Consider the following 21,587-nt stretch of genomic DNA (forward strand, 5'->3'; position numbering starts at 1 on the left):
GCTCCAACCCTGGATACAAGAGAGCCTGCTTGGCACTCAGTAATCACTTTACAGAAGTCTCAATCTCAGAAAGGTTCTTAGACAGGTCCTATCAGGTCGGGCTGGCAGGTGCAGCCGTCGGTCCCTTCCTCCAGGACACAGATCTGTGGCCAGGTCTGGGCGCGGCAGCCACAAAAGCGAGGAGGAGGAGGTTGTCTGGCTCGCACGCCCGTGCGTGCGGTGCAGCCCTACAGCTCCCGCCCCCAGCCGCCGCCACCGCTGCCGCCGCCACCTTTCTGTCTCCTCTCTCCCTCCGTACTGGACAACGGTGCATTTCCGGCCCGGGGGGAATTTGGGCGTCGAGCGGGCCCGGGTGCGCGGGTGGCTGCGGCCGGCCCGCGGGGTGGGCGTGCGTGCGCCGAGGTCTCCTCCGTGCGCCCGCCCGAAGCCGAGCAGGCGCCATGGCCGACGTGAGTGTGGATCAGTCCAAGCTGCCGGGCGTGAAGGAAGGTAGGCCGGGCTTCGATCACGGGTCCCGGGGAGCGGGGCTGCGTGGGGCGCGGGGCCGGCCACGCGTTCGGAGACCTGGCCTGGGCCGCCAGAGGCTGCGGGAGGTTCCACGGCCGGGACCGCGGCCCGGTTCTGTCCAATGGACGCTTAGTGTGGTAGAAACCACAGCCCAGCCAGCCTGGCCAGGGCCAGGGGACGTTCGGAATGGAGCCTTTGTTTTGAAACATGACCCTCTCCTTCTGCTCTTTCTGCTTCTCTCTTCTCCCTCCTTTCTGTCCTCTACTTCCTCCCTCCTTCCTTCTCCCCTGTTTTATTCTCCTCCCTTCTCCCTTCTACCAGTGTCTGGCTGGCTCTTTCTCACCTTCCAAAGGGTTGTAAGCTTGGCATTGCCTTAAATGAATGGACCCCAAGTCCCCGTAAGCATCACCCTCTCCCTTCTTTTTTAATAAAGACCAGAATGGAAAGGGTGGGGAGTCTCGTGACCCTCATTTTTCATGACTTCCACATTGAAGTCCAGGAAAATAAGATTGCCTAGTCTTGGCCAGGCCGAGCACTGCAGAAAGCCTTCATCACATGCCCTCGGGCCTAACATTTTTAAAAAATTGTTTTGGTTACTGGCTCATCTTAACTTCAGTCGTTGGCTCTCCAGTCTTAGGAAGTTCCAGACTTAAGCATGTCAAATCCCAGAATGTTTAAGTGTGCTATGGTAAAGGCAGAAGTTCGCTGGGCCTTTGTTGTGGATCCCATTGGTTTCTTCTGGGACCTGTGGCCAACCCTGGGGAGTGTGGAAATGAAAACTAAGGAATTTGCTTTCTTTCGGACTTTAGGTTTCCTTGCTAACTTGATGTGACGCAAATGGTCTTGCTCAGGCCAACCTAGAAATCCCAAGCCTCTTAGTGACTGCTTGGCTGCCTCTGCCCTGCAGTTAAAGGGAGCTCGGTGGCCCATAGTTCTAATTGTAGCTGGTTTGGATCTAGTCCTTTGTTTCTAAAGGGTAATAATGTCCTCAGGCTAAGCTTTTGGTGTTAGCATTTTTCCATCATTTAGGTTACTGGCTTGACTTTGGTTATTATGTTTTGTTGTTTTTTTTTTAATTTATTTTTATTTTTTTAGTTCACCGAGGCTAAGAAGCTGAACGATGGGGAAGGCAAACTGGTTCTCTACCAGGAGACCTGTTGTAGAGTTTGTCTCTTCCAGGCTGTCTCCTGCTTTTAGATATGGGTTTTGTGTACCTGTGTGTTGGCTGGTTTTCTGGCTGAGGAGAAAGCCTTGTTAGTACTCTCATTGTTTGTGGGTGTGGCCGAGAGTGAGACTTGGAGTTCAAACAAAGCCTGACACACAAAGCTTCAGCCCCCTGGTGCTGTGCGTCCCCCTTCCCCAACCGTCCATCTTGTGTCAGTGACCTGGCAAGCACTTTATGTTTGTGATGTTTTGTAAGCCTGAGGTCTTCTGATTTCTTACCAAGACAGGCCTAAGTCCTGCTAGTGTCTGAGTTCACACTTGCCATCTAAAACTGTTTCCCATTCCCAAACACCAAGAGTCTGGGTACATTCAAATTGGTTTTCATTTTGGAGAACATGCTTGGCATTCCTGTTTACATACTCCGATAAACTGATAAGAAAATATAGTGGGGCTCCCTTCAGATGCCCTTGTTAGATTAGAATTTGATACTAGTTCACTTTGAAGGGTCGGAAGCTGTTGGAGTCTCTTTCCTTGGCAAGACCTGGCTTCTCTGCTTCTAAGATCATCAAAGGACAGGTAGGTTTATTAGGAGCACCCCCACAGTGGGGAGATTTTGATCTGTGAGGTATTCAAGTCTAATAACTTGTGTCTTTCTCTCATATAATGCTTAATTATGGCCCAGTTACCACCCAACAATATCTTCCCCCTAATTAAAGAGAACCCGACGGTGCCCACGGTGGAGCAGAGTCCTAAAACTCCAAGGGTCTTAGTTGCACTTTGCTTAATATTTTGGCTCAGGTTTTTGAATGTCATTAAAAAGATATCTGTCTCTGTGTTTTCCACTTTTCTTTGGATTTTAAACCTTGGTGGCTTTATTTATGTACATTTACATCTGATGTCATGGGGTGGTTCCAGTGGAGTCTGGCAAGATGTAAATGTGGCCTTTTCTTACTGTCCTTTCTCTAAGAGAACGTAGAACACTTTGAAACGGATGTATCAAGAACAGATATCAGGGTCCCATAATACTTACATGAATTATTTCCTAGGTTAACATGTAATGTTTGCCTCTTCCGTCAGGCCCTTTACACACACACAGTCGGGATGTTCATACTCTTTCAAAAGCGAATTAGGAAACAAGGACGACAGAGTTTATACAGGTGAACAGAGTTAAGTCATTTAAATGTCCATACACTCCTATCTCATAGTCAACGTATATTTGGAACATCCATCTGCTTTTGTGATGGAAAATGTGTCTTTTCTTTTAGTGGTCTGCCAAATCTGGTTTTGTGTTCCTCTTGTTTAGATGGCAAGGCTGATCATTTGCCACAGCTTTAATAATCTGCACCCTCCACCCCATTGTGTGCCTGCAGGTAGCAGCATGGCTGACATTTAAAATCATTGCACACAGGAGTGACTTGTTTTTAGAGTATAGGCCCTGTTTTCAAGTCAATTATTTTTATAATAAAAGATAAAATTCTATATAGTTTTAGAAATAGCTATACAAATAGTCATACCTAGAAAATGCTGGTTGATTTTCAGTCTGAGACTCCCAGGTGGCACAGTGGGGTAAATTAATACTGTAACTTCAGAACTTCAAGGGGAAGATAAAATAATGCTTGCCCCAGTAAATTACCTAGTAGCTCCAGAGATCCAACACTTAATGCCTGCCCTCTGGGCAGCTGATGTGGTATCAGCATTTGTCTGGTTGCAGAGAAAGTTTTCCTTTCCTTTTCTTCAAATTTCCACAGCAGATTGTGATGATTTTAATGAGATTCTGATTAAGACTCTTTGAAATATTTTATTTACCTCACTATATTCTCCACATCTACGTTCATGGCTTTCATGGAGCCAGAAATTATACAGGTAATATATGAATATGTGAATGAGTGAGTAACTGAGTGAATGCACATATTTTACATGTCCCTGTCTGGTTTAGAATTCTGTCTATACCATAACTCTTTTAGATTCCTTCTCAGACTATATGCTTTTAAAGACATAGTTCCTTTTAATTCTAGCACATACCAGTAATGCCATCATTGAGTTTATAAGGACACACATCTACATACACACATATTTATGTGAATATATATCTTGTAAGTAGAATTCATCTGATAAACATGTAAGACATACAAAAGAAGAAATTTCTGGTTTTATATTCTAGCTTTGAAAATAATACTGTAATAAAAATATACTAAAATCATTATTTTCTTAAAGTACAAAGTGGTGTGATACAATTAGGGAACTGTATAGACAGATTTTTACAAAAATAATTTTTTTTAACTTTAATATTTGGGTGTTTAGACTGCACGTATGTCTGCACTATGCGGGTGTTTGGTGGCTGTGGAGCACAGGAGGTGGTGTTACAACACCTGGAACTGGCATTACAGGTGGTTATAAGGTGGCATTACATGTGGGTTCTAGAAATTGAATACAAGGCAGCTGGAAGGACACTCAGTGCTTTTAACCTCTGAGCCATCTCTAGTCTCTAGATACAGATTTTCTAAAACAGTCTTCTCATTACCATATAAGGTATGAGGGTAGCTGCATAATACAAATGCCTTGGGCTAAATGGCTGAGATCTGGACTGCAATTTATAATGTGTGGAGTTGTTCTAAAGAACCCTCAGATTTAACTGTTTGTGCTGTGCTTGTAATCTCAACTAGCAGGGGGATTATAAATCTGAGGCAATCTTGAGCTACACATAAGAGACACTTTGTCAGAACCAAAACAAACTTGTACACTTTTATCATCATATGTGTTCTAAAAGTACCTCTAGCTCAAAGAGGTAAAAGCCTGTCCCTTTATTGTACTGTGCAGGTAAGTAATAGTTTCTTGAAATAATAAGTGCATTTCCCCCAAATGGACAAGTTGTTTTTAAGTAGAAAACAACAAACACACGCACACACACAAACCCCACAATCCTCATGTAAAGAGAGTATAATTGCCATTTAGAAAATGTGAAGTTCACTGCCATTTTTAAAAAGATAGAGTAGAAAACACTACAAACTATTTCTGTTGTCAGAGTATTCCTTTTTATTATGAAAATGCAGGGAGCACAGATGGGCATCGTGCTAAAGTGAGGTTTTGTTTTCTTTTTTTGTTTGTTTGGTTTTGGTTTTTTAAGGCAGGGTTTCTCTGTAGCTTTGAAGTGTGTTCTGGAACTAGCTCTTGTAGACCAGGCTGGCCAGGAACTCACAGAGATCATCCTGCCTCTGCCTCCCTAGTGCTGGAATTAAAGGCGTGCACCACCACTGCCCAGCTACAAGTGAGGTTCTTAGTGGGATTTGTTGCTGGTTCAGTCTTCCCTCCTTTCCTGTCCCCTTTTCGTCTTTCCCTCCCCCCTTTTCTTCCAATTGCTGTGTGGATATGTAAGTATAACTTCTGAAGTGCTTCATGTACTATTAGTGTGTTTAAGAGTAGAGTGAGAATCATGAATAGTAAGACTGTCTCAGGGATTTTTCTGAGGAGTTACTTTGGGAATAATATTTTCCATGATGCTTCATGGGCTTTATTTTTTTTAGCTAAACATTTTTTTTTGTTTGTTTTTGTTTTTAACTCTCTTGTTTGAGCAAATAACTTATTCCATGGATTCCTGGAAGTCACACTCCTGCCTCAGTGTTTTTCTACTTGGAAAAAAAATGCTTGTTTTTCTTGTATACTTAGCTTTCATGAAAGGGTTAATGTTTAAGGATATAAGCTGTCTAAAATTAAACTTCTTAGGGAAGTAAACTCAAGAGAAATCATGGTTCCTAGTTTTTCTTTCCTTCCTGTGTACATTTTCCAGATAAATGAATTTTGCTTCAGTGACCAAAAGGACTGTTAGTGCCATTAGATGAAGGATTTTTTTTTTTTAACTGGTGACACATTTAAAGATGTCCTTGCTTCATAAATAGACTGTTAGGACACCTAGATCTTTGATATGACCTACAAAGGGTAATTGGTTTTATATTCAGATGTTTGAAATAAGAAACTACTATAAAGGAGTGCTCAGATACTATTTTTTTTAAAGGTGACAAATAAGAACTGTTCTTTTTGAGACAATTTCATTTAAAACACATTCACACAAACATGAAGGTGTGTACACCAGGTAGCTGGTGAGCATAGTGTCACGAAAACCTTACTTTTTACACAGTACTTGTTTACATAGTACTTCCTCTTCTTTCTTTTCCTTCAGTAGAATTTATTGAGTTATGATTTATATAGGATGAAATATCATTCTCCTTAGTATATGGCTATGAAGAGCTGTAGAGTCTATTTAAAAGTTTGCTGATTTTTGTAATTAGACTTCTTATTGAGCTTGGACAATTCTCTATACATGCATCTTTAAGACATCCAATTTACAAATGAAGTCAGTTTTAAATCTTTGTCTAATATCACAGCATTGTACACAACATTATTAAATACCTCTATGTAAACTTTTTAAATGTTGCTGTCTCGTACCTCATCAATCACAAACAAAAGATAACTTTTAAATTTTGCTCAGTGGAACTTGCCTAAGATAAATATTGTGATATTTCAGTTACTAGTGTCATTTTACTTTGATAGCAAACATTCTACCACTGAGCCTCAAACCTAGTAGCTAGTCCCAAGAGACCCAACTTTTAAAATAAGTTTCTTTTTTTTAGCTTATTGCTTGAGTAATTGGCTGTCTTCGTCCCAAGAGATCCAACTTTTAAAATAAGCTTCTCATTTTTTTTTTCAGCTTATTGCTTGAGTAATTGGCTGTCTTCACAGTCTCTTATGTGTATTTGCATAGATGAAGTGCTACTTCAGAGACTCAGTCAGAAGTGTACCGAGACCAATGTGCCACTAAACCTTGAAAGCTTTAAGCTTTATATCTGATGGATGTTTGTAATCCCCAGGAAGCTCCTTAGTGACAGATACGACAGATAGCTAGTGAGGTCACCACTGGGCTTTTTGCTTTGTCTTTTTTAAGGAGTCTTCAAGCTGGGGTTAATGTTCCTCGGTTTGCTCTAACCATGCATATGGTAAAGTGTGAACAGCATCAGTCTGTGCTGCCCTTTCCTCTGTCTTTGTGTTCACAGCTTACTCAGTCTTGTTTCCTTACTTTAGAGGAACTCACAATTTACTTTAAGAATCACATTCTCCAACTTTGAGGACACTGGGAAATGAAGTAGAGAAAGATGGAGAAAGGACTCAATTAAGGCTCTGCTTGTTCCCATTTGTAGTTCCCATTTGTGCTCACATCTGGGCTAGCAGCTCTTTTAGAAAGTGTCATTGTCTTCATTTATAGGTCACATTCTGGCTCTGCCTACAAAACGTTTCTTGTTTTGTCAGTGATAGCTGGATTCTATGTTGGGGTCTGCTTCTTTTGTTTCCCCAGATGTCTGCTGTCTGGCTTCATAATTTTAAACTGTTCTGTATTGTATGTGTAACCCATTCTTTTGTTGTTGTTCTTTCCTTTTATTGAAAATAGATTCTTTCCTAATATATTCTGATTATAGTTTCCCCTTCTCCTCCTCCCAGCCCTTGCCTACCTCTCCTGTCTTCCAGGCCCACCTCCTTTCTCTTTCTCGTTAGAAAAGAACAGGCTTCTGAGAAACACCAACCAAACATGGCAGATTAAAATATAGTTAGATAAAGCAATATCATCATTTTGAAGTTGGACTTGGCAAACTGAGAGGAGGAAAAGAGTCCCAAGAGCAGGCACAAGAAGGAGATACACACTCATTCTCACACTCTGGAGATCCATAATAAATAATAAATTAAAAATACAAAATAAAGCTAAAAGCTTTACTATGTATGCAGAGGACCTGGTGCAAATGTAGGTAGGTCCTGTGCTTGCTGCTCCAGTCTCTGAGTTCATGTGTGCGTTGCTTAGTTTACTCGGTGGGCCTTGTTCTTCTTGTTCTCCAACTCCTCTGGCTCTTACATACTTTCTGCCTCCTTTTCTTTGTGGTTCCCTGAGTTCTGAGTGGAGGGATTTGATAGAGATATCCCAATTAGAACTATGTGTTTCAATGTCTTTCTCACTCTCTGCTTAATATCTAGCCATGGGTCTCTGCATCTGTTTCCATTTGCTGTTGGAGGAAGCTTCTCTGATGATGACTGAACAATATAGCAGAATATCATTAGGAATTGTTTCAGAATGTCACTGTCATTTTTGTGATGCTTTTTTTTTTTTTTAAGACCTGTACCTGTAGTGTTTGGTTTTATCCTACATCTTTGGGCAGTCTTTTTGGTTACCATAGAAGTATTGGGCATGGGTTCTGTCTTGTAGAGTAGGCCTTAAATCAAATCAGACATTAGTGCCTACTCCTACCACCAGTTTTGTGCCGTCCTTGGCCTAGCATACTTTGCAGAAAGGACAGATTATAGGTCAAAGGTTTTGTGGCTGCGTTGGTTTATGTTTCTCTTTTGGTTACCTGAACAGTACCTTCCTGCACTTAACACTCTACTTTTGGTTGGTGACTCTAAAGGCCAATGGCTCTAGGTTGCTCCTTCCTCCGAGGCTGCCGTGCTGTCCTATCATCCATCCCTTGCTCTAGGGGTTCCAGCACCTAAGGCTGCTGGATCCATGCATGCTGCCTATTCCCTTGCTTTCCAGGTGGCTTATAGCAACCTCTCTTGTCAGGCATTCCGGATCAAGGTTGTCATCACCCATCCTGGTTGGAACGGTGAGCCATGAGTACGTTTTGTTGTTTTTAGCTTTGTAGGGTTGATGATTGAAAGCTGGTGACAGAAAGCAGCATTGTTGAAAGACCAGGGGTTTGATGATTGGGTGGGATCCTTGTTAGATCCTTTTTGGCTGTGTAAATGCAAAGCTTCATTGGCTGGTCAAACCTGAAGGAAATCACGACTGTCTTGAGGGTCATGATTTATTTTGAAATAAACATAAAGTGTACACTATAAAATACATTAGACATGATTGAGGCTTCATGCATTCAGTACCAGTGCGGTGGGACTTTCCATCTGGTGATGCTGCTGGCTGCTTGCTTTCTACTCTTGCCAGCATTGTCTCTGTGAGCCCTAACCTCTGCCTTCTGCTTGGAGTTTATGTCTTCACTATGCAGATGGAGGCTTTCTTCATTCGTAACACCTGGCCTACGTAGCTTAGCACGAGAAGTGATTCTCTGTAAGCCTGAGCTACCTCTTTCCCATGTGTCTCCTGAGCTCCCTTTAAAGTACCTATTCCTAGACCAGCCTGCCCCATTCTCTGAACAGTCTACTTTCTGTTGACTAGGCCACAAGCAGACTAGATTTTAGAGTTTTGTCTATTAGATAGTTCTCTGGAAAACTGTGTTTCCCACACAGGATGATCTGGGGTAATTGAAATGCTGCTAGGGTACGACCTAGCATCCTTTCATGAGCTCACTTGGGTAGTGGTGGGACGAGGGTTAAGTCATGTTTACTTTCCTTATATGAATTCTCTCATCTCTGAGATATCTAAAGGAGTTTTGTATTTGGGTTTGTTGCAGGGAATAGTCTAATCTGTTTAAAGGTTGATGCTAGTTTTGTGAGACCCTGGTAAAATACATACATTATTCAGGAATTTCTGTGCCAGCTTTGTTGAGGACACAGAAAATACAGTTTTAGATGGTGCTGCATTTAACTCTGAGTTCTCATGTGTGCTCTTTCCTCCTTTAGTTGATTTTTAGATAAAGGACATTAACAAATAGCATTCAAGTTTAACAGACCAGTTTTTTAAAAATAAAGGGAGATAATAGCAAACAATTCTGAAAGTTTTAGATAAAAAAATTATGTGCAGTTTGTAAGTTTGTAATGGTTTAATGATGAAAAGAAGGGGAAAAATCATAATCAAAGTAGCTCAAAGGTTTTCGCTTTAGTTATGTTTAATTTGTACTTTAGAATGATCTCATTCAGTTTAAGTGGAAAAGGTAAAATCAGCACTCCTTTAAACACACAAATGCTCTAAGTTTATCTGAGAATTTCTTACATGAATACAGTATATTTTGATCATATCCACTTCTCTTCCAGCTCTTTTCAGACCCTCTGCTCTATCACATTCGCTCCCAACCTCATGTCTTCCTCCTCATGTCTCCTTTTCTCTTCTTCCTTATTTTTATTACTTTTGGTTCTGTGTATATGTGTGCATCAGTGTGTGGGTGAGGTAACATGCATGTGGGTTCCTTGGAGGTCAGAGGCCTCCGGTGTTTCTAGAACTGGAGTTATGGTGTTAGGAGTCTCCTGGTGTGGGTGCTGAGAACTGAACTCGAGTCCTTTGCAATAGCTCACAACTGATAAGCCTTCTACCCTTTTAATAAGAGTCAAATATGCATGCAGGGTAGACGTCCATTAGAGTAACCAGGTGTGCTCATCTTCTTGCAGGGTGAAACATTAGGATCAAGCTTCCTCTGTCTACATGTAGCTACTCAGTTTCCCCTGCATCATTTGCGTCTCCTCTTCAGTGTGTGTGGGTGTGTTTTATTACTACAGGTGTGTGTTCTTATATCTGGGTTCTTTGATCTGTGGGTATGTCTGGATTGTGACTGCATCTTTGTTGATTAGAGAGATTGTGTTATAATTGTTTATGAAGTTGGTATGGGGTGATACTGGCTTTCTAAAAGCGTTTGGAAGTGTGCCTCCATTTCTATTTTAAAGAATAAATTTTGGAGTATTGATATCAGTTTTTTTTCAAAGGTCTAGTAGAATTCTGTACTGAATTAATCTAGACCTGGGCTTTGTGTGGTAGGGAGAGTTTTATTACTGCTTTTACCTCATTGCTTGTAAATAATTCACTTCATCTTGGTTTAGTTTCCATAGATCTCCACCCATTTCCTTTAAGTTTTTCAGTTTAGTGAAATGTTTTAAACTATGTTATCATGATTTTTGATACTTTTTGGTGTTTTTTAATTTTTCCTGTTTTATTCTTAATTTTTCTAGTTTATGCCTTCTCTCTTTCTTTCTTTTGGTTGGTTTGTGTAAGCCTTTGTCAGTGTTATCTTTTCAAAGATCCAGCTCTGATCCATTGGTTCTTTTTATCGTTTATGTCATCTCTATTTCATAATTTCCAACTGTATCTTCATTATTTCTGCCTGTCTACTGCTTTTGGGATTGATTTGTTTTTGTTATTTTAATGACTTAAGATTCATTACCAGGTTATTTAATTCTAGGACTTTTATAAAATTCTTTCTTGATTCTTCAGTGTACCGTTCATCATTCCAGTGTTTTGTTTAGTTTCCATGGGAGTATATTTCCTGAAGTTTCTAGTCTTATCTCATCGTGGTCAGATAGAATACATGACATTACTTCATTATTTATGGATTTGTAGAGATTTTATTTTCGTCCCGTACATGATGGGCCCTAGAAAAAGTTGCATGGGTTACAAGAGGAACATGTATTCCTTTTGCTTTCTTGTCAGAGTTTTACCCTATGCAATTTTTTTCCCAGTCCTATACTTGTCTCTTTTGGAATCCAGCTCTTTTTCTGTGTTTGGTTTTCATTTGGAACTCCTTGACACAGCTGTGAGTTTGAGATAGCTGACTGATATGACTCTGCAGGGCCATCAGGCAGGATAGCTGTGTGTTGCCTAAAACGTTGTTCAGAGCATGTGTTTGCTTCCCCAGGTTTTGTCATCCTTGTTGGGGCACAACGATGGTTCTGGAAGCAGCCACTGTGGACACATTTCATAAATTGACACTTGCACTACTTGGTAGATTTCACTGAAGAGCTCTTTTGCCCAGTGTGCAATTAACTGCATATCTGAGTTTACCAGATTCTGCACCTGTGAGGTGATGTGTTTGGTTGCAGTCCTAGCAACAGGTAGCTCCCTTGGTAAAGCAGTTTTCAGGTTGGCAGAAGAGAAATTTTCTTGGGGCGTTGAGCAAATGGATTCTGGGGACTGGAGAAGCAGCTGATGAAGAGAAAATATTCCTGTACACTTTGTTTCCCAACAGTGATCAGCCACTCATTCTGACATGGCTTCTAGTTCACTGTCTTACCAGGAAAAAAAAAATGTCCTATTTCTAAAGATACATATTAGCCTTTTTAAGTCTCTAAATAATTCTTATTTATTTTTGGTGCAGGAGATTGGACCATGGGATTGGACCTTTGGACATGCTAGGCAAACACTGTGCTACTGACCTGCCTGTCAGCCCTTCTTTCAAATAATTCTTATCTTTTATGTAACAAGTGACAGTGTAGTTTAGTAGTAGAGCTTTTGTCTTGGTTCCAGAACCTAAAATAAAACAAAACGAAAGTACCTTTAACACCCTTGCATACACACTTACACACATGATCACACACAAATATGGACACACACTATCATGCACACTTTAGAACAATAAGAGTGAAGTCTATTCTCTGCATTTGAAAGGTGTATGAACATCTTGTCTTCTTTTTGTTCAAGATGCAGGCAGCCACCTTCTGTACAGGATTCAAGATGAAGGCAGCCACTTTCTGTACAGGATTCAAGATGCAGGCAGCTGGCTAATTTTATGTCACTTTGACACCAGCTAAAATCACTGGGGCAGAGGGAGTGTCCATCTTTAATGCCAGCACTCAGAATGCAGAGGCAGGCAGATCTCTTAGATCTAGGCCAGCCTTGTTCACTGAACAGATTCCAGGACAACATAGGCGATACAGAGAAACCCTGTCTCTAAGAACCCAAAAAGAAAAACAGAAAAAAGAAATAGGAAGAAAATGCCTCCACCAGATTGGTCTTCGAGCAAGCCTGTTGTGCATTTCCTTAAGTAGAGATTGATGTGTGGGGGAAGGCCCAGCCCACTGTAGGCGGGGCCACCCCAGAGCAGGCCATTAGGAACAAAGACAGTAAGCCACACTCCTCCATAGCCTCTGTAGTTATTTCTGCCTCCAGGTACCTGCCTTAGATTCCTGTGCTGACTTCCTCAGTGATGGACTGTGAGTGACCTGAGAGTTTTAAGAAGAAATAAACTCTTTCCTCCTCAGTTGCTTTTGGCTGTGGGGGTTGTCACAGCACTCAAAACCCTGCGACGACAGCCATAGTGTAACTGAGCATCTGGCCCCAGGAAACCTTTGAGCAGAAGGTGCAGTCTGCAGTTGATGACTGATAACGCCATCTCCCTTTAACTGATAGTGGAGGCGTTGTGAGCACTGCTGGCTGGAGAAGGAGAAGCTTGCCAAAGGATGGTTAATGGAGGGTCGCTGATGAAGGAAAGCAAACATTTGTTGCTTTGCTTACTGGAAATAGCTTCACAGCAGTAGTGTGGAAATAGTTATTTGGTGCAGGGCAAGGTTAGCACATCAGTTAACATATGTGGGTAGCTTCATGTAGGCTGCAGTGGGACAGATTTGTATCATTCTATTGAATAAACTTTGTTTCCTGCAGTTCTGTCTCTTGGATGAATTCCTGGATTAATGTAGATTTTCCTCCACAGTGCCGAGTATGTGGCTCTTAAGTGAGAAGGAGCCTGTCAGAATTCACTGTTGGTCAGATGGCAGAATTTACACTAAAAGTCTGGATGTTTTCTAGCAGCAGATATGCTTATATGTTACAGTAAGGCCATTGTATTTCTGCATATTGGTTAAACAATATCATGTTTCCTAAAATTAAAGATATCAAAATGGTATATAGATTATGTAAGAAGTTTCCATTATAAAACAATTAAAAGTACAAAAATTAGGAAAATCCATCTAGCTTTAGTCACACAACTTTTTCCTGTACATTTTGAAGTGTTACTTGGATTTTGCATGGCTGTGCTTCTAAGTATGCAATTCTAATGCATTTCAATTGTGATGCTTGGATGGTTGTTCTACTTCACAGACTAACTATGTGACTTTCATAGAGAATGTTTCATTGCTCTGTTAATCTTACACATTTGTCTGTGAAAGTTTGGAATGTGAGACTAATCAAACATTTAGATATTCTGCTTCCCCTTCACTTGGACTTACTCTGATTTGGAAATGTGCTGTCCTGTTGGATGTTAGTTACAAAGAAGTTCTGTTCTCTCCCCTCGTAGTAATAGCTGAGCCTTCAGTGAAAATAAAGAACTATCAAACATCCACACCTGCAGCCGGAGAGATGGCTCAGCAGTAGAGAGCATTTCTGCAGACTTTTAAAGGCCCGTAGTGACCGCACCTTCTAGTTTAGAAGCCTAGATCTGAGTCACTAGTGGGTTAATAACACCTGTCTAGAAGAGATACTTAATAGAAAATAACCAATTATAAGATGTTATTAACTTTGGTGATGCCAACACTAATAATAGGCTTTACTGAATTACTTCTTGTTAAATGGCAAGTATTTTCTTTACCCTTCCTATGGGTATAATTTATTTTATCTTAATAAAACACTTCTCTCCCCATTTTAAAGAAAATATTTTGTGGCTATAAAGATAAATAATTGTACATATCCTGGTGTTGGATTACATGGATTCAAAATATAATGATTAAATCTGAGTAAATGCCTGTCCAAGTATTCATCAAAATGCTTTTAGCCTATGAAAATGCTCATTTTATTGCCATTTTATGTGGAGTTTTGTTGCTCCATAACACACCAGATTCCTGGTACCTGAACTTAGCACCCACTGAACTGTATTTCCCAGATGAGAAACATGAGGTTGAGGTTCCCCAGATGAGAACAGAGAGATGAAAGAATTTGCTGAAGGTTTTTAGCTGATGACTGAGTAATATGTGACTCCTGGTCTATGTAGCTCTGAAACTGATGTTTTGTCTGAGAAATAATAAACAAAATTCACAACATATCCACGTTGCTACTCTGTGCTGTTTACCTTGGATCTTAGCGTTCTTACTGGAATCCACCTTTGATTTTTGCTTTTTCCTTCATGGTAATAGCTGACTTCCCAGCCTTTGTTAAGAAAAGAAAGCTATCAAGAATCCTCATGTGGGGTTGGAGAGATAGCATAGCAGAGGGCCTAGAGGACTAGGTAAGATTCCTCTCACCCACATAGGACAGCAACTCACAGCTGTCTTTAACTCAGTCCCAGAGAACCTAAGTCCTCATGGCCTACTTAGGCACATGCGTGTATTGTATACATGCTAGAAACACTACACCCATATATATATATATATATATATATATATATATATAGCAAAAATTTAAATATTAATACATAATTTGAATACCAATTAGATGAATAAGGTTTTCTCTCTTAAGAAATAAACAAAATAAGAACAAAAAGAAAAATTTAACCTCACTCAATTTACATAATCCCTTTCTAAAGAACTTTGTTCATTTCCTAATTTTTTGTCTTGAAGTCTTGTGGTCATACTGAGAAACACAGCCTAGTTTCTCCTTTGTAATCATTGCAGGGTCTCTATATAGACTTTATTTCTGGAATAGGATATCTAATTTTCAAGTAGTCTCCTTGACTGACAGCGAGGAAAGGAGGTCTGCTATGTGTGGATACGTACATCATTGTGAGACTTACTTGATTCTAGCAAGGTGCCCAGATGTCGGGGTATCGTCTAGGTACATTTCTTACCCATAACCACGACTTGATTCTGAGATGTGATGATATGTCAGAGGAAACTTGTGGGAATCTCAAGACTTACTCACGTGTTTCTGACCTAATTATTATTTACATACACCAAGGTTACTGGAAACTTATGTAGATTCTGACCAAGTTACCGGAGTGAAATTGTGCATTGTACATTTTATGGGAAGCTTTTTTAGGAATATTTTCATTTTGTTTGCTTATTTTTTAAATTTATTTATTTATTAAAGATGTCTGTCTCTTCCCCACCACCGCCTCCCATTTCCCTCCCCCTCCCCCAATCAAGTCCCCCTCCCTCATCAGCTCAAAGAGCAATCAGGGTTCCCTGCCCTGTGGGAAGTCCAAGGACCACCCACCTCCATCCAGGTCTAGTAAGGTGAGCATCCAAACTGCCTAGGCTCCCACAAAGCCAGTACGTGCAGTAGGATCAAAAACCCATTGCCATTGTTCTTGAGTTCTCAGTAGTCCTCATTGTCTGCTATGTTCAGCTCAGTGAGTCCGGTTTTTTTGTTTTTGTTTTTGTTTTTTTCTTTTTTGCTTGAATGTTTTATTGAAACAATGAAACAAGTAACTAAGAAAGATAGGCAATCCTGGTTAATTTAGTTTTCAGATAATTAAGTGTGTGGGACTTGCTGAAAATCTGAATAGCATGACTTTGAGGAATCTTATCACAAAGCAATGCTAAAACATACTCAGATCAGCTTTTCTTTGGAGATCCATAACATACTTCAAATAATGACAGTTTTGAAAGATCAGCAATTACAATTGCTGATCTTTCCATCAAAACTTTCCTATCTCTTCATTGTCTTTGTCTTGTCATGCTGAAGCGCTTTACAGTTTTTGAATTTATTTTTTATTTGTGTGTATGTGTCCATATGTACACACACATGGATGCACATGTACCCATATCCTCACACATGTTTCCTGTAGAGGTCATAAGATGACTTAGAGAAGTTGGTCCTTTTCCCAGCTACCATGTGAATCCTCGGGGTTCCTCTTGGGGCTGGAGGCCTGGCAGCAAGCTCCCCTACTCCACCATTTCATCAGCCCTACAGCAGAGTGGCTCCCAGGTGCCCAGGGCAATGTCCCCAGTTAGCCCCTTGGGCAGCTGAGAATAGGGAACCTGAAATGACCCTATCCTATAGCCATACTGATGAATATCTTGCATATCACCATAGAACCTTCATCTAGCAATGGATGGAGATACAGACAGAGACCCACACTGGGGCATCGGACTAAGCTCCCAAAGTCCCAATGAGGAGCAGAAGGAGGGAGAACATGAGCAAGTCCGGTTTTATCCCAGGCTTTTTCAGACCCAGGCCAGCTGGCCTTAGTGAGTTTCCGGTAGAACATCCCCATTGTCTCAGTGTGTGGGTGCACCCCTCGCGGTCCTGAGTTCCTTGCTCGTGCTGTTTGTTTGCTTATTTTATCATCTATAACTGCAGTAAAGTTGAAAGTTTTTAGTATCAGTTTTTTTTATTTTTAATGAATTTAATTTATTAATGATAATAGGAGAAAACATGTTAGTCAAGTATGTACTTCCAGAAGAGAAATTGAGAGTGTACAGTCTGGCTCAGGATAAACAAGTGTTGTAGGAGCTAGCACTTAAGGGAACTCTCTTGTTCTATGAAGCCACAACCCAAAAGGTTTTTTTTTTTTTTTTTTTAATTTCCCCTGGTAAGTTGGGTTGGATGTGATATTTTGGGTTTTAAGGAGCACCACTAGGTTTATTCTACAGAAGTTTAAGGAGATGAGTGGCTTTTCTTTCTAGGCTAAGGCAAACAGAGCACTAGCCGCCAAACCATATGAAACCAGCAGACTGCCAGGGAAATGGCATTCAGAGAGTGAAACAGATCTGGAGTTCCTTTCGAGATAGATGAACTCAAAGTAGGATAAATAGATTCTTATTAACTGGGTAATTTTAGAGGAAAAATGCTTTTAAAAAACCTTTTTGTTATTGCTTATATAATGTCATATTCTTTGGAGGATGCCCTATGACTAACAATAGTCTCTTGTTTTCTAGACCATGAGACTGTCTCTATCAGAATGGAAGCCTTTAAAATAACAATGCTTTCCACTACTTAAGCACTTATTAGTGGTCTCTTCTCTCATATTGCAAATGAGTAAACGTGTTTACATTTATGTCTTATCAGAATATTCAATTAGAGAATTGTAGAGCTGGTCATTGTTACCCCTTTATGCTTCCATGTACATTGTGTATTCATTGAATGCCTCCTAGAACCTCACAGTGTCATACAGTAATGTATATGAGTTCCATCTTTTTATAAAGATGATTAGAAAATTTTATGTTGATCTGAAAATAATGGACATTTTAAAGTAGAGGTGATTCCATTTTAGTAATTTTTATGATAGAATAATTTAGTTATTTTAAGTTCAAATATTCCTGGATTGTTATAAAGTAGATCAACCATATAAAATGTATGTAAGGAATGCAGGGAAGACAATAACATTTAAGAGAATGCCTTTTTTCAGTTGTGATCAGTTTGATTTTCAAGGCATGTTGAAATTCATGAGTATACACATTGGCTAATCTGATTTCAAGGTCTTTGGGTATGTTATTGAGTGAACCCCATTAACCACAGTGAATGCCTGCTCCTTTTTCTACTTGGGCCTTGTTTACTTTAACTTTGTGGTAATATCTGCAAAGTGATGGCCCCAGGAATATAGAATGACCCTTTTCCTTTGTATACTCCTTTAAGTTACCAACACTACCATCTGCTGCCAAGCTAAGGGACAAAAAAAACCAGGAAAGATCTCAGGATTCAAGCATCTGAAACTGAATTGATGGCTAACAATGCTAAAGACCCTTAGTTGCTCATAATTGCAAAGTGATTTAGAAATATTTATTAAAACAGGTGTACTTTCACATGTACCTGGATATACACATACTGACACACATCTCCACACTTATGCACATGTGTACACTTAAAGATGGTCTTGGTTTTAGACATTTAATGTTGTGGAGCCTAATCCAGGTTCAAGTGATCCATTTATCTAAATGAGCGCTGTCCCACCTGTCCAGATATAATTATTATCTAGAACATGGTTACCCAATAAGACATCCTTGATAATGAAATTATGCTATATTCTATACATAGTATATATAGCATACTATATATAGCTATTTAGTACCACTAGTCCCATGTAACAGTTTAGCACTGGAAACATGGGTCATGGCACTGAGAACTCAGTTTTAAAATTTGATTATAGTTAACTCAGGCTGAACTAGATACAAGTGACTAATACAGTGTGAGAAAATACTGTGTCCCTAGGTCAGAGATAAATTCCTCTTCAGTAGACCCGTCAGTCCGTGGTTTGCACCTGGTGTCTGACTGTTTGGGCTGTATGGAATACACATCACTGCAGTGTTACAGGGGCCATGACTGCAGGACAGACTCTAAGAAGGCAGAACTCAGCCATCACTTTGGTTATTTTCTGACTGAACTCTCTCCCAGGAGAAACCAGCTGCTGTTGTTCCTGGAGTCTTGGTGTTGCTCTCAGTCTGTGCAGCTGCATTTTCTGAGAATAGACAGGATCTAAAATGTAACTTGCTTAGGGTAGTTTTTGGATTGTTGTTCCTGCCAAAAGATTTAGGTTCATTTTTTTTTTTTTATAACAAACGAAGTTTATAGAATGTGTTTTCTAAACTTCTAAGGGCAAGTTACTGGAAATTGTCGTTTTAGAAAAAGTGTTACTAGTTTGAGTAAGAATTCTTCTATCTCTGGGCTGCTTCCCCCAGAGTTTTTCCTGCTTCTCTGAGCCCTGGTCATTTTCCATCAGATGGAAATTACTGACTCAGCGTTTTTCTCTTTTAGTTTCTTACCCATTTTCTCTGTGGTCTTGATAATGAAGTAGATGGCTTATGATATTAAAGTAGTACTTCTGATTTGATGACTTGTATCATCTCAGCATTTTCAGAACTGCTGGCCTATAATCTGCTGCATATGTGGTTAGCTAAGTCCTGCTTACCAAGTAAGTGGTTTAAGTTACTGGTTTTACACTTAGCTTTGAATTTGGAGGGGAAAAAAAAAATCCAAAGCAGAAATTTACTTTGATAAATTTCATAATAGTAAAAATGTTTAAAAATATCTCTCCTATGCTTAACCTTGTGTGTGGTGTTAGTGAGTGAGTGTGTGTGTGTGTGTGTGTGTGTGTATGTGTGTGTGTTTGAGAGAGAGAGAGAGAGATTTGTGTGTGAGAGAGAGTCAAATCTGTGTATTTGTGTCTGTGTATATCTTGTGTGTGTCTGTGTTGTCTATGTGTTGTGTGTGCACTCGTGTGTGCACATGTTTAAATCCATGCATATTATCTTTCCATTCTATAATTCTGTGCCTTTATTTAAGTTCTAACATGAATTTACTTGTATAGTTTATGCTAATAGTTTTTCCAAGTGAAGAATCGGCTTTAATTTTCTGATAAGAATGAAATAATTTTAGTACTTTACCATTGCTGCTTCAGAAATTTATGTAAATTTTATTTTTATTTGTATTTTTCATAAAACACAAAAGCTCTAATGGAACAGTATATATTGAATCAATAAAACCTTATGCTGAGCCTGATATTTTTAATGAGTATTTGTTGCCTTATGGTTAGATATTTAATTTGGATATTTAAATTACAGTAAAAACATATCTTATTATGTATGTATAAAAATACATCTTACTATAAAATTACTTGAAAGGATTGTAGTATCCCCTTTATGGAAAATAATTGGTAAATAGAAATGTTCCAAATGGTAAAGAATTTCAGTTACATTGTAATCTTACAGTATATTACTAAGATTTTTATGCTTTCTCTTTTTGGAACATTCTAAAAATCAACTCAAGTTAAAAGGTCAGATATTTCTGCTGTAATCAAAGTATTCTGTAAGGCTCTCCAAGATCACTGTTGGGTTCTGTTTGTACCAGTGTGTATGTGTGTGTGTGTGCAGACATACATTCATATATACATGCATATATACATACATACACATATGATATTATCTCTTAGACCATTGGTTCTCAACCTTTCTAATGCTGCAACCCTTTAATACATTACCTCATGTTGCAGTAACCTCCCCAACCATAAAATTTTATGTAAAATACAGACTAATTTCTTTCTCTCTTGAAGGAAAACTGAGGTGGTCATAATCTGTTACTATTAATGGATAAGAAAACATTTTAAAAATACTATTTTAAGACTTTCCATTTGCTTTCTTTGGACTGGAATTTTAATCACTGATAGTAAACTTTTTAGAGTTGTTGATAGAGGAATAAAGTTTCTTCTTTGTGACTGACTGTCAAGAAGAGGATGGGTGGGGTGCTATTTGCATAAGAAGTAGTTCTGTAATTATGTGTTTGGAAAGCACTACAATTATTGTAGGGAGAATTGGGACATAGGCAGTGTCCGATGTGTGCTAGTATACAAAGCTCACTACACTTGCTATGATTCCTACATTTCTATACATCAGGACACTGAACTTGAGGAGCTCCTAAACAATTTTGTGTTTTGCTTTTGTCTTTTTTTAAATTGGTTTTAACTTTACTTTGAAATCCATCTTTACATGTTAACTTAGAGTTCTTTGGTTTTATACACAGGAGTGATATAACTGTGTCATATGGCAGTTCTGTGTTTTTTTTCTGAGGCTTCACCACTAATATTCTTAGTGGCTATACATATACTATTACATTCTACTTATTAATGAATCAATTTTTCATATACTGTTCTAATCACGGTTTCCCCTCCCCTGTGGTCATTGACTGAACTTGATATAACCATTCCTAGCACTGGAAGTTTCACTTAGTGGTGAGAGATGTCTAGCTGGGGCATTGTCTTCCCTGGGCTTTGGTGACTCCATTCATATCTTCATATACTTGTATATATTGGACAGCTTCTACAGTAGCACATTTCCATATGACCCCTCCAATGACCTTATTGTTAATTATCCTTCATGTTCTCTTCCTGATCCCTGTCCTGCATCCCCTTTCCACTTGACCCTCCTACCCAAGTCACACACCCTTACTGCATCTCTCCAGTATGCTAGTTCCCTTTCCTCGGGAACCCTTCTTCCCTCCTGGTCCCTTACTCTACACCTAATCTTTGTGATTACAGGATTGTATCATGCTTACCAGAGGCCTAAAAACTAATATTCACATAGAAGAGAAAATGTACAATACTTGTCTTTTTGGGTCTGGGTCACCTCACTCAGGATGAATTTTTCTAGCTCCATACATTTACCTGCAAAGTTAATAATTTTGTTTTCTAAACTGTTCACTAATATGCCATTGTGCATATGTACATTTTCATTGTCTACTCATCAGTTGATGGACATCTCTAATTCCTTGTTCTTGTGAATAGAGCAGTAGTGAACGTGAATGAACAAGTTTACGTTCCTATTCGCACGGTGATGTAGGATTATTTCTTGTAGCTTCACCATCTCCACCACCCTTTGTTGTCATTTGTTCTCTTGATGGTAGCCATTCTAGTGGTGAAATGGGATCT

The 21,587-nt window shown here is 39.5% G+C and overlaps 1 protein-coding gene across 4 annotated transcripts in view; it reads left to right on the forward strand.

The window, feature by feature from the left end:
- Window positions 1-266: 266 nt before the first annotated feature.
- Window positions 267-21,587, forward strand: part of Ccdc50 (coiled-coil domain containing 50) — a 63,911-nt gene continuing 42,590 nt past the window's right edge. For 2 of the 4 annotated variants that reach the window (XM_041677889.1, XM_041677892.1), the window contains exon 1: window positions 268-489. In XM_041677889.1, coding sequence (XP_041533823.1) covers window positions 441-489 — 49 coding nt within the window. In that variant the 5' untranslated portion in view covers window positions 268-440. Of the gene's footprint in view, window positions 490-21,587 lie in introns of all 4 variants that reach the window. The other 2 variants (XM_041677890.1, XM_041677891.1) reach the window with 2 other exon arrangements.

The sequence above is a fragment of the Microtus oregoni genome, unplaced genomic scaffold, assembly GCF_018167655.1.
Source record: "Microtus oregoni isolate MIOR12 unplaced genomic scaffold, Mior012 000029F_ref0000214, whole genome shotgun sequence".
Taxonomy (NCBI): domain Eukaryota; kingdom Metazoa; phylum Chordata; class Mammalia; order Rodentia; family Cricetidae; genus Microtus; species Microtus oregoni.